Source organism: Spermophilus citellus (assembly GCF_964194105.1).
Source record: "Spermophilus citellus genome assembly, chromosome: 6".
Taxonomy (NCBI): Eukaryota; Metazoa; Chordata; class Mammalia; order Rodentia; family Sciuridae; genus Spermophilus; species Spermophilus citellus.
The window spans coordinates 32,988,958-33,002,501 of NC_138187.1; the positions used below are offsets into that span (position 1 = coordinate 32,988,958).

At 40.7% G+C, this 13,544-nt stretch overlaps 1 protein-coding gene across 15 annotated transcripts in view; it reads right to left on the bottom strand.

Annotated features, from left to right (window-relative positions):
- TRRAP (transformation/transcription domain associated protein) overlaps positions 1-13,544 on the bottom strand; it is a 135,477-nt gene that overhangs the window by 34,253 nt on the left and 87,680 nt on the right. For all 15 annotated transcript variants that reach the window (XM_081299852.1, XM_081299851.1, XM_081299849.1 and 12 more), the window contains 8 exons: positions 12,757-12,936; positions 10,860-11,006; positions 9,612-9,731; positions 9,125-9,412; positions 8,841-8,978; positions 7,985-8,097; positions 7,454-7,589; positions 6,455-6,646 (listed from right to left, as the gene is read on the bottom strand). In XM_081299852.1, coding sequence (XP_081155978.1) covers positions 6,455-6,646; positions 7,454-7,589; positions 7,985-8,097; positions 8,841-8,978; positions 9,125-9,412; positions 9,612-9,731; positions 10,860-11,006; positions 12,757-12,936 — 1,314 coding nt within the window. The remainder of the gene's footprint in view (positions 1-6,454; positions 6,647-7,453; positions 7,590-7,984; positions 8,098-8,840; positions 8,979-9,124; positions 9,413-9,611; positions 9,732-10,859; positions 11,007-12,756; positions 12,937-13,544) is intronic.

A 13,544-nucleotide genomic window follows, 5' to 3' on the forward strand; every position in this document is an offset into this window, starting at 1 on the left:
GAAAGAAAACTACAGACCAATATCTCTAATGAACCTAGATGCAAAAATCCTCAATAAAATTCTGGCGAATCGGATACAAAAACACATCAAAAAAATTGTGCACCACATGGATTCATCCCTGGGATGCAAGGATGGTTCAATATACGGAAATCAATAAATGTTATTCACCATATCAATAGACTTAAAGATAAGAACCATATGATCATCTCGATAGACGCAGAAAAAGCATTCGACAAAGTACAGCATGCCTTTATGTTCAAAACATTAGAAAAACTAGGGATAACAGGAACTTACCTTGACATTGTAAAAGCTATCTATGCTAAACCTCAGGCAAGCATCATTCTGAATGGACAAAAGTTGAAGGCATTCCCTCTAAAATCTGGAACAAGACAGGGATGCCCTCTATCACCACTTCTATTCAATATAGTTCTCGAAACACTAGCCAGAGCAATTAGACAGACAAAATAAATTAAAGGCATAAAAATAGGAAAAGAAGAACTTAAATTATCACTATTTGCGGACGACATGATTCTATACCTAGAAGACCCAAAAGGATCTACAAAGAAACTACTAGAAGTAATAAATGAATTCAGCAAAGTGGCAGGATATAAAATCAACACGCATAAATCAAAGGCATTTCTGTATATCAGCGACAAAACTTCTGAAACGGAAATGAGGAAAACCACTCCATTCACAATATCCTAAAAAAAAAATAAAATACTTGGGAATCAACCTAACAAAAGAGGTGAAAGATTTATACAATGAAAACTACAGAACCCTAAAGAGAGAAGTAGAAGAAGATCTTAGAAGATGGAAAAATATACCCTGTTCATGGATAGGCAGAACTAACATTATCAAAATGGCGATATTACCAAAAGTTCTCTATAGGTTTAATGCAATGCCAATCAAAATCCCAAAGGCATTTCTTGTAGAAATAGATAAAGCAATCATGAAATTCATATGGAAAAATAAAAGACCCAGAATAGCAAAAGCAATTCTAAGCAGGAAGTGTGAATCAGGCGGTATAGCGATACCAGGTTTCAAACTATATTACAGAGCAATAGTGACAAAAGCAGCATGGTACTGGTACCAAAACAGGCGGGTGGACCAATGGTATAGAATAGAGGACACAGAGACTAATCCACAAAGTTACAACTATCTTATATTTGATAAAGGGGCTAAAAGCATGCAATGGAGGAAGGATAGCATCTTCAACAAATGGTGTTGGGAAAACTGGAAATCCATATGCAACAAAATGAAACTGAATCCCTCTCTCTCGCCACGAACAAAAGTTAACTCAAAATGGATCAAGGAGCTTGATATCAAATCAGAGACTCTGCGTCTGATAGAAGAAAAAGTTGGCTCCGATCTACATATTGTGGGGTCGGGCTCCAAATTCCTTAATAGGACACCCATAGCACAAGAGTTAATAACAAGAATCAACAAATGGGACTTACTTAAACTAAAACGTTTTTTCACAGCAAGAGAAACAATAAGAGAGGTAAATAGGGAGCCTACATCCTGGGAACAAATTTTTACTCCTCACACTTCAGATAGAGCCCTAATATCCAGAGTATACAAAGAACTCAAAAAATTAGACAATAAGATAACAAATAACCCAATCAACAAATGGGCCAAGGACCTGAACAGACACTTCTCATAGGAGGATATACAATCAATCAACAAGTACATGAAAAAATGCTCACCATCTCTAGCAGTCAGAGAAATGCAAATCAAAACCACCCTAAGATACCATCTCACTCCAGTAAGATTGGCAGCCACTATGAAGTCAAACAACAAGTGCTGGAGAGGATGTGGAGAAAAGGGTACATTTGTACATTGCTGGTGGGACTACAAATTGGTGCGGCCAATTTGGAAAGCAGTTTGGAGATTCCTGGGAAAGCTGGGAATGGAACCACCATTTGACCCTGCTATTGCCCTTCCTGTACTATTCCCTGAAGACCTTAAAAGAGCATGCTACAGGGATTCCACCTCTTGGGTCCCCTTCTTCCTCCGGGAGAAGTCTTTTCTGCTGTCCTTTAATAAACTTCTAATTTCTACTCTGAAAAAAAAAAAAAAAAAAAAAGAGCATGCTACAGGGATACTGCCACATCGATGTTCATAGCAGCACAATTCACAATAGCTAGACTGTGGAACCAACCCAGATGCCCTTCAATAGATGAATGGATAAAAAAATGTGGCATTTATATACCATGGAATATTACGCAGCACTAAAAAATGACAAAATCATGGAATTTGCAGGGAAATGGATGGCACTAGAGCATATTATGCTTAGTGAAGCTAGCCAATCCCTAAAAAACAAATACCAAATGTCTTCTTTGATATAATGAGAGCAACTATGAACAGAGTAGGGAGGAAGAGCAGGAAGAAAAGATTAATAAACAGAGACATGAGATGGGAGGGAAAGGGAGAGAAAAGGGAAATTGCATGGAAATGAAGGGAGACCCTCATTGCTATACAAAATTACATATAAGAGATTGTGAGGGGAATGGGAAAATAAACAAGGAGAGAAATGAATTACAGTAGATGGGGTAGAGAGAGAAGATGTGAGGGAAGGGGAGGGGGGATAGTAGGGGATAGGAAAGGTAGCAGAATACAACAATTACTAATAGGGCATTATGTAAAATTGTGGATGTGTAACCGACGTGATTCTGCAATCTGCATTTGGGGTAAAATTGGGAGTTCATAACCCACTTCAATCTAATGTATGAAATATGATATGTCAAGAGCTTTGTAATGTTGTGAACAACCAATAAAAAGAAATTAAAAAAAATAAAGTATCACTGGCCAATTAAAAAAAAAAAAAAAAAAGAAAGCTTCAATGCTGGTCAAACAGTTCTAATTCTCTGGGACCAGGATGTTTGGGGGTTTATAAATCTGTTCTGCTCTCCATAGTTGGCTCCTGGGCCAAAAACTGGGTTTTGATATCAACTGCAGGATTTGGAAAAGGGAAAATAGGAAGAGGAAAACTAAAATGGTATACAGCTTGCTATTCTTTCTGAAATAAATTTTTTCTTTAATAAGTAATGCTCCTTGGGTTGCTGCAAATCTTTTGCTTAATGTTTGATCCAGGAAAACTGGTGTTTCCAGTATGCCAATGGAATAGGCCATCATCTGAAATCTCTAGCAAAACTCTGGGGTCCACTAATCAGCATGAAAGATAGTAGTGAATAAGAGCACCAAGACTGTTTCTTTGGAGATTTTCTTTTCATAGAGTAGGAAAGGGTGGAGGGGTCCCACTACAAGCCGTAATTCCAAATATGTATTTTAAAACAGTGTAAAACACCATAAAGTTTTTTAAAAAACTTAGTAATTGCTTTTTAATATTTGAATGTTTGGAAAAAAGGTATGTACATCGTTTAACTTTTTTAAGGAAATATTTTTCTCTCGTTTCTTCATTTTCCTTTTCTCAAGTTCTATAGAAATTTACTTTAAACAAAGAGTAGTAAAAAGGACCCAAGTAGATATTTCTCAAGAGAAGCTATATAAGTGGCCAACAAATATATGAAAAAAAAAGTGCTCATCATCATTAATCATCAGGAAAATACAAATCAAGACCACAGTGGGTTATTACCTCACACTTATTAGAATGGCTATGATCTAAAAGTTGATAACAAGTGTTGGTGAGAATGCTGAGAAAAGGAAAGCCTTATGCATTGTTGATGGTGCTCATATAAATTAATATAGTCATTACAGGGAAAAAAAATGGAGGTTCTGTGGAATCTAAAAGCAGGATTTCCATATGATCCAGCAATCCCACTGCAGGATATTCAGCTACAGGACTGAAATCAATGTCAATGACAAATCTGCCCTCTCATGTTGACTGCAGCATTATTCATGACAGCCACTGCATATAAATACCACATGTTCTTTAGTCATCTTTTGATAGACATTTAGGTTGATTCCCTATCTTGGATATTGTGAAAAATGCTGATTTTATGACTTCACTTACAAGGAGAATCCAAAAAAGTCAAATTCATAGAAAATAGAGCAGTGGTTATCAGAAGCTGGGAGAGGAGATGGGAGAGGTTGATCAAAGGGTAGAAAATTTTAGTTGGAAATTTTCTGTCAGGAAAAATAAGCTGCACTGAACTACTGCACAAAAGGGCAACTATGATAAATAATAATGAATTATAAAAAGTTTTACCACAGACACCATAAGTATGTGAAGTAATGGATTTGTTAACTGATACAATCAATCACTTCCACACTGTTAACATACCAAAACATCACACCCATAAATATAAAATATATACAATTATTATTGGACATTTAAAACAAAAAATCTACGGGCTGGGGATGTGGCTCAAGCGGTAGCGCGCTCGCCTGGCATGCGTGCGGCCCGGGTTCGATCCTCAGCACCACATACCAACAAAGATGTTGTGTCCGCCGAGAACTAAAAAATAAATATTAAAAATTCTCTCTCTCTCTCTCTCCCTCTCCCTCTCTCCTCTCTCACTCTCTCTTTTAAAAAAAAAATCTAGTAGCTGGGTGTGGTGGTGCACACCTGTAGTCCCAGCTACTCACAAGGCTGAAGCAGGAAGATCACAAGTTTCAGGTCAACCTCAGCAACTCAGTGAGACCCTGTCTCAAAACAAACAATTATAGGGGCTGGAGATGCAGCTCAGTAGTAGCGCATCCCTGGGTTTAATCCCCAGTACAGCAAAAAAGAATTTTTTTTAAATCAAAATTATTAAAAAGATGAAGTGCTGTTAAATGGCTTCCTTTTAAAAGGAAGTTTTATTTTAGATTTCTTCATTAGGTTGGTTAGCAGTGCTACTGCAGGTAGGAACCATCTGGAAAAAGGAAGTCACATTTATCCATAACCAAACTAATTTACAAATGCTTAGGTTATTAACCATAAGCTAAGCAGTAAAAGAGAAATAAAACTGCTTTTAATTATACCTACATTATACTTGAGTCAGGATTATGTCTGAAATTCTGTACTTATACTTCATGCTTTAAATATATATAAACTGCATAATAATTCCTATTTATTCATAATCAGCTTATTAAAAAATGATACTTGTATGTATCTGCACAATTAATAGCTTATAAATGCAACCTTTTCCTCTGTTTTTATACAAAAATAACTTTTTCCTAACAGCTATACAAACAGGCGACACACTTTTGCACTTTTATAGGAAAGTCTACTCTTAATAAGAAGCTTTAAGATATTTTAATGATCTAGATTAAAAGTACTAAATATTTGCGAAATCAATATTACTTTAGGGTATAGTTTCAAAAAGCAAAAACATCAAAATAAACAATTATTTCACTAACTTTCTGGCCCACTGTGATGAAGACAGGAAAATATGCTATGGCTTTTATAGCCATAAGTTGCTTTTATAAGCAACTACACTACTATGGTATGAATATGGTTTGTTCCCCCACAAAACTAATGTTGGAAATTTAATCCCCAATGTGAGGTATCAAGAGGGTGAAAATTCAAACTACTACAGCACTGTGGGGTAGGGTCTTTGGGCGGAGACTGGGATTAGAAAGGGTCATCAGGTGGAACCCCATAAGTGAATACAGGTGCACACTTGCACACTATAATCATCTGATGACCCACACCACATCAGGACTCTGCCAGCAAGAACCCCATCAAAATATGTGGTCCCTCAATATTGGACATCCAGAAATATGAACCAAAATAAACCTCATTTCTTTATTACCTCCCAGGGTGGTGTTGTGTTTTCAGTAACAGAAAGCAGACCAATCTACACATTATGATAAAAATCAATGTATCAGATAAGTTTCAAAACTCCTCTTTTAAGAGAAATAAAAGTGAGACCCTGTGGAATTACTGCTGTAACATCAGCCTCATTTCACCTGGGTGGTAATACAGTAACACCAGTAGCCGCTCTGTGCCAGGCACCAGGGGACAAAGGATGGCAAAGGCCCGGGGATGCACACGCTGTGTGTGTGTGTGTGTGTGTGTGTGTATGTGTGTGTGTGTGTGTGTGTGTGTGTGTGTGATGCAGGGGACACCCTGAGATTTGAGAAGCTGAACAGTTGCTGGTGTGGCGCAGATGACATACAGAGTGTCAGGAAGAGAGTCAGGCATGGCCACTGAACAGCAGTTATGAGTCTCAAGTTGGGATCTTTGGGGGCCTAACAGTCGTATCACACCCATGATGGTACAAGGGGGCACCAAAGAAAATTTCTAAAGTAAAAAATCAAAAATCATCACACTCATTTGTGAGAACATCTTCAGTTACTAGGACCTTAGCTCCTCCAGAAATTCCCAAATGAGAAGCAGTATTTCCCACCCTCCTCGAGTTTTTGAACCTAAGGATGAGTTTAAGTGCAAAACAAGAAGAAGAGAAGGAGCTTCCTCTGCCATCAGCTCAGGCTTCAGCTTGGGCCCAGCTGCCCTGCTATGGTGGCCCTGAAGCCGTGCACAGAGGGCAGCACTCATTGCACTCACCTGCAGAAGGGGCGTGTGCACGTGGGATACCACGTGGGGCAGCCGCCGCCACTCACGAATGGCTAAGCTGCTGGCCATTTCCACCAGGCGCTCAATGAAGCTGAGCTGCTGCTCCTCGGGGTGGCAGATGGCCAGGTACCCTCGATACATGTTGACTTTCCAAGCCATCTCTTTTGGGCAACTTACTTCTACCTATAGTTAAAGAAATTACAGAGACAGTGATGGGTAGTCTTCTCCTAAACAGGAAAAAGCTCACTTTCTTGTGGCCAATTATGCAAAGTAATAAACAGAAATTTGCCTATAAGGAAAACTATAATTTCTTTACAGAAGTCATTCATTTAAACTACCTTTCTGGATACTCTCCTTTCCTGAATTCCAATGAGTGGCCAATCTCTCTAGCTATAAAAGTATACCACAGAAGCTTCCTAGTAGGAAAAAAGGAGCTATATTCTATATAGCTTCTCCCATTGTCCACTAAATTTTTCAGAATGAAGTTAATTTAGTTTAAAAAAAAAAAAAAGTGCAACCCAACCAAGTTCATGACTCAATCTCAGATAACACTACACATTTATAAATTCCATCATACACAACAGATTTTGAATAGGAGACCATTTCACTCAATTGCCTGATGGACAACAGCAAACACACCCTGTCCTGGGCTGGCCCAGTTCACCCTCTCATCTTTGTCAGTCAGTTCTAGTGTTTCTGCCAACACCATCCAATCTGTTCTTTCAGTCTCTGTGGAGATCGAGGACTTCACATCTGACACTCATAACAGAATAATGAACTAATATTTAGTTCATAATTTCATTCAAATTTAGGGGGAAAAAACCAAGAGGAATATTTCTTTCCCAAGAGCTGTATCTTTCATTTGCCAAATCACCCAGCTCAGACTACTTGAAGAGAAACCTCCAGGAGGCATAAGCATGTCCAGAGAAGGAAGCCCAGTGGCCTAGTCCTCACTGACATCACAGCCAGGGGGATGGGAGGACAGCTCACCTGCACCAGCGCCTCCTTCATGGCGGTCCAGTTGGACACCCGCCATGCACACTCCAAGACGAGGTAGGGGTTTATGTGGCCTTTGGACTGGCCATACTCGGTCAAGGCTTCCCACTGGTTCAGTTCCTTGGAACACCTAAAGGACAGGAGTGTGAAAGCCAGAGCTCAGTCACCAGAGCACTGGTGCGTTGCAAGGACAGGACAGGATTTTCAGTAGCATATTTTCACTACAAACGAAATGCAGCACCATGTGGGACAGACTGCTGCAGGATGTCCGGCAGGTCTACAGGGTGAACTCCCTATCTACGGTCACTAAGAGCGACAACCATGCTGCCAAGAGACCAGAGCCAGGGACACAGGAGGCAGGAGTAATTCATTGCTTTTCCATTAGCCCATTTAAATACTCAAGATTTTACACACTGTTTTTGGATTTTGGTTTTATAAAAACACTCATTATAAGGAACTCTCAGATTTTTTCCCTTTTTTTGTTTAACCAGCCCTTGACTATACCAAATCCTGTGTTCAGCTTACCGAATCCAGTGGTCTTCCCAGAGCTGGTACTCAGGGAAAATGGCAGGGGATGCGTTACTCCTCTCATGTTCTTTTTTGGCCTTATCCATTGCCTTTTCATAGGATTCTTGTGCCTAAAAGGCCAATAATGCTTTTTTTTACCAGTGTTTAAGACCAAGATCACGTGATGTCATGCCCCCAACTCACTATTCAGATAGAACAGGAGTCAGCAGGAGAGGAAGCAGGTAGGGTGGCCCCTGCACAGAAGGGAGGGGAGGCCATCCTCGCCTGGAACTAAGTCTCTGACCTTTAGTAACTGCAGCCACAAGGCAGTGCCTGCACTTTTGAGTTTCTGTGCTTTGGTGTCCTATACAGCACTCAGATTGTGATCATGCCCCTTGCCACAGGACAAACCTCAGGACTGAAATTTTAGCACTAAAAGCAATCCACCTTCTAGCAGATAAAAAGCACCCATATCAGCATCAGGACTGTGCTTTATGGTTATGTCACCTGGGCACAGGGGCCATGGCTCGTCATCCCAGCTACTTGAGAGGCAGGAGGATCAAAAGCTTGAGGCCAGCCTCAACAACTTAGTGACACTTGTCTCAAAATAAAATAAAAAGGTCTAGGGATGTAGCTCAGTGGTAGAGCAACTCTGGGTGCAATCCCCAATACCAAAGCAGTAAGATAAAACAAAATGTGTGTCATACATGTAGGTTCCTCTTGAGATTTCAGTTGAAAGACTTCTATGTACAGGATTTGAATACTTCAAATAAAACAGTAAACTTCTTGTTCCAATGGGAATTCTAACTTGTGAACCCCTAAAAATGACCTCTTTGCAATCACGCATCCAGGCATTTCATCCAACAGTAGCTACCTGTTCAAAGAATCCGTGCTGCTCATAAGCAATGGCAGTTGCTGTCTCTGAATATTTGCAACGCTTCTGCCATAGACCAGCCCACATATCTTCCTCTTGTAGCAGAGAATAAAGTTCGGCAAGAGAGTCCAATATCTCCTGAAAGCAGATCACAGTTTCTAAGTGCTCGTGACAAACTTTTTTCCAATAAAGGGACTTCATGGTACTCAAAGTCTCTTGGGAGATGTACTTACTGAAAGCCTGACATCACTGACAAGAATTAATAAAGCAAGGCAGGTCCTTACCTGCTGAGGCGGCGTTATGCTCTCTTGCTCATAGAACTCCGTAGTCTGCTTTGGCTTAATCTGCAGGCTCAGACCCTTTTCAAAGGCCTGGTGCTCCAGCATTAGTGTGGAACGGAACCAGAGGTTGTGGGTCTTCCCCAGGTACTTCAGAACACAGGGTCTGATGGGGATCGGGGGGACGCACTGGGACATGGCTTCCACGAAGCAGTTCAACGCGCTGGGCTGACAGTCCCGCTGTACCTGGTGACTGCCACTGCACAGGAATGGGCTTATCTCACCTGCAAGGGCCTGGAACCCAAGCACATGCTGTTTTAGATATTTGTTTAAAAAACTGGCAAGTCCTTTTCTTTCTCTTAAGGCACCTAGGAATGAAACAGCTAGCAATTTCCTCATTCTCTAAAATTTAAAAGACTGTATTCTTTCATGAATGCTTATCAAGAACTAAAACTATACTTTTCCAAAACAGGATTTAAAAAAATATACTCACATGCTGTTGTCTATCAGAGAGGATTTTCCACAATCTGGGAAAAAGTTGGACCCAGGTCTTCTCTGCCAGTGTTGTAGAAATGTGGCATAATTGTACAAAGGCACTGAGCAGTGCTCCGGTCTGGGAACAGAAAAGAACAAGCTTAGATGGCTGTGGTCCAGGATTCCTGCATCTGTGCTCAGAAGACACCAGTCATGCCAAAGCAACTAGTATGTCAGTTTCCATGTGGTACCTATCACCACAGAAGGCCTCTGGGTTTGGGGACATGGACAGACAGTCCTTTCTGGCAGTGGTATCAGAACAGGGGACTATAAAGGTGACTAACCTATGATGAGAGTGTCATTTACATATGTAAGGATGCTCTGCTCCCTGCTCTATCCAACATAAGACCAAGCATTTTATGCTCATCTTAGACAACAATGGTGTCAGACACAAGTTTGAGGATTGATTTAATGCAGAAATTCAGGATCAGTTAAAAAAAAAATTTTTACATAAAAATTATTTATGGTACATAATTTGTGGTTTTTCTTTACATAGGTCCTGAAATGAATGTGACGTGGGGTAGGGGGCCTTGACAGCTTCCTTTATTACATGAAAACGATCATGCCCATGGCTGACTGCAAAGTGTGTGGAAGCCAGACTTTTTTATTTGGGTAAATCTCAAAATGAAGATCCATTTGGGGTCCCTGACCTCACAGAGGAAACTTGATTTACCATATTAACTAGTTCTTCTTTCTTTCCTTTTTTTTTTGGTACCAGGGATTGAACCCAGAGGCACTTAACCATGGAGCCACATTTTTTGTTTTAATTTTATTTTGAGACAGGGTCTTAGAAGTTTCTTAGAACTTCAAAGTTGCTGAGGCTGGCTTTGAACTTATGATCCTCCTGCCTCAACAACTCAAGTTGCTGGGATTACAGACATGCACCACCATGCCTGGCTATTCTTCCATAGCACATGGAAATAATTCAACACTATGCCATCGCATACTCTTGGTAATTCTTTTTACCATTTCTTCCAGGGAAGAGTAGCGGAGAAATTACCTCTTTTTTTGGTCCCCCATAAGATACTATAACTCCTTTCTCAAATATTTATATTAGATATCTGTTTTGGAGTCTCACTGCACTATAAAAGTTTCAGTTGAGATAGGGAAGAAAATTAAAATTTATACTGCAATGAGATAACCCTGATTTAGGTTTCAAAATATTCAGGAGGGAAAAATAACTTCCCTCCTAAACTCACATACAGACCTTCACTTCACGAAGCGTATCAAGAAATTTGTCATGTCTGTTGGTTAACATGTGCAGCTGGTTTCCAATGTCCTTTTCAGAAAGTTCTTTGGTTTTGGGTGTGCTGGTCTGATCCCCAGGAGCTAGCTCAATATCTATTTCTACATCCTAAAAAACAAAAACAAGCAAAGCCAAAATGCCAAAGAATTAAAAAGCAACAAACACAATGCCTAGCCACACTTTTGGCAAGTAAAATTTGTACTAGTTTCCTAGAAATTTGCAAGTACGGCTAAGAATCCCTAATCAGAAATTCTAAAATCTAAAGTGCTCCAAAATTCAAAAATTTTTTTAGCACAAAGTTTGGGATTTTGAAGCATGTGAGATTTTAGAATTTTAGATTTAAGGATACACAACCATGGTGAAGTTTATTTAACTATTTCAACATCTCCAAATCTCCAAAATCTGAAACACTTCTGTCCCAAGCTCTTCAGATAAGGAATACTAGATTTACACTTAAATAATCTTACAAAATCCAGATTAACAAGTCCTTTTCTTTCTCTCAAGGCATCTAGGAATGAAACAGCTAGCAATTTCCTCATTTACTAAAATTTAAAATAACTATGAAAAATCACCATTTTGCTTTCATATTTAGGTTACAGAAGGCAAAATAAAATAGTACAAACTTCAAAAAGTAAAAGAGTCATGACCCATCATTTCTCAAAATGCACTTTTTTTTTTTTTTTTTTTTTGGTGGTGGTAGTACTGGCGATTGAACCCAGGGCCTTGTGCATGCGAGGCAAGCACTCTACCAACTGAGCTACATCCGTCCCCTGGTGCAATGTTTTCTATGACTTGGTTCCAAACAGGAATGGACCTTATTTCTGTGGGAAGCTTCTGGAAACACTCAATCATCAAACTATTCCTACAAATCAATAGATCAACAATTTGATATATGCCCTTGAGAACACAGAATCCATAACAATTTATTTCACACAGAAGATTGTAGTAAAGAAAGAGAAAACCACCAAGATCTCGTATTTAGCAGCAGTGCAGAAAATTTTAAATTCTTCTTTGTTAATGTAGGATATCTCCTCCTTTCACTGGAGGAGGGGGAAGAAATTCCTCCTTTTAGAGCATGGAAAGTCAGTGCTCAACCCTTCACTGCTGAGTGACTATCTTCTAAGACTCCACACAGACTGAGCTTCCAAAAGCCAACAACCTGAAGGACGCAGCATCTAAAACTCCTGCCTGCAGCCAGGCATGGTGGCACACACCTGCAAGCCCAGCAATTCCAGAAGCAGAGGCAGGAAGATGGCCAAGTTTGAGGGTGGCCTCAGTAACTTAGCAAGACCCTGTCTTGAAAATAAAAAATAAAAAGAGCTGAGGGTGTAGTTCAGTGATAAAATGCTCCTGGGTTCAATCCCTGGTACAACAAAAAAGTCTGATGTCATGACAGCCCCTCCCCCAGGGAGGATCAAAAGCCATCAAGACTAAAGCATCTGCCTTGGTGGAGAGATTCCTGGGGAGCCAAAGGCTCCACACTGCCCATCCTAAGACTAAATTAAACAGAGACCGGGAAGGTTCTTAGCAGGTGTCTGGTGAGACCAGTTAGAGGAGGGTTCCTTTATGGCAGGTACCACTCCCCCAAGCACAGCTTTATAGTGCAACACACTGCTGACGTGGGGAAAGAAGTCGCAACAGTGAAACATTCTGTCCTAAGCAGTATAACAGCTCATGAAACAGTGATCTATCCCAAAATGAATGGCAATACAAGATGCTTCTCAATTTTAATCTAACTGAATGTAGTCAGGCGCCGTATTTGGAGCTTTGGGGTGGAAAACTTTTAATATACTGCTCTCTTCATTATCAAATTCCCCAGCAGGATTAGGAATTCTGCCTGTGGAATCCAGAGCCTCACCTCCTCCTTGGACTCGCTGTTCTCTCGCTCCCGAGGCTCCTGCTTGACATGCGTGACCATGGCGAAGGCGGCGCGGTCATGGCTGTCAGCCAGGTTGATGACGTTGGTTATGGATGGAAGCATAGCTCCCTGGCAGCTAGTCCCAATGGGAGTGCTCTTCTCACACACCGCCAGGAGGAGCTGGAGGGGTTTGTGAAAAAGAAGATCAGCCTAAAGTAGACACATGGTTAATACCTGGTCATCTCAACAGGTGCATGTGGTTAGTGGGGGTCTAAATCAGCAGGTCCAGGGCGGCTCAGCACCCTTCCCCCTTTTCCACACTAGATGGATTCCATCTTCTTCCAGACATAGAAACCAGAAGCCCTGTGCTTCACTGTCTGCTTTTTGTTCTCTCTCACTGCCCATATCCCAACCACAAGCCCTGCCAATGTCACCTACTACAGGATAGAATCTCCTAACTCATCTCTAGACCCACCCTTTCAAGCCCATCTCCTTCCACTCCCCTGGGATCACTGTAATCCCACCAGGGCCATGCGCAAGACCTCTGTGACGGGACTCCTTGCTTGCTTCTGTACTCAGACCACGTCCCACCTGCTCTTAGCACTTCCAAGACTGTTCTCCACACAGCACCACCTCATGCTCTTCACCACAGGATGTCTGCTTAAGCTGCACAGGACCAAACCACTCTTGCAATCTGCAAATTAACTGAGCACCCACTGGGTACTACAGAGGACCTGGACATTCATCTATTTCAGAGATAGCAGCAAAATCCTCATGAAGCTGAAGTG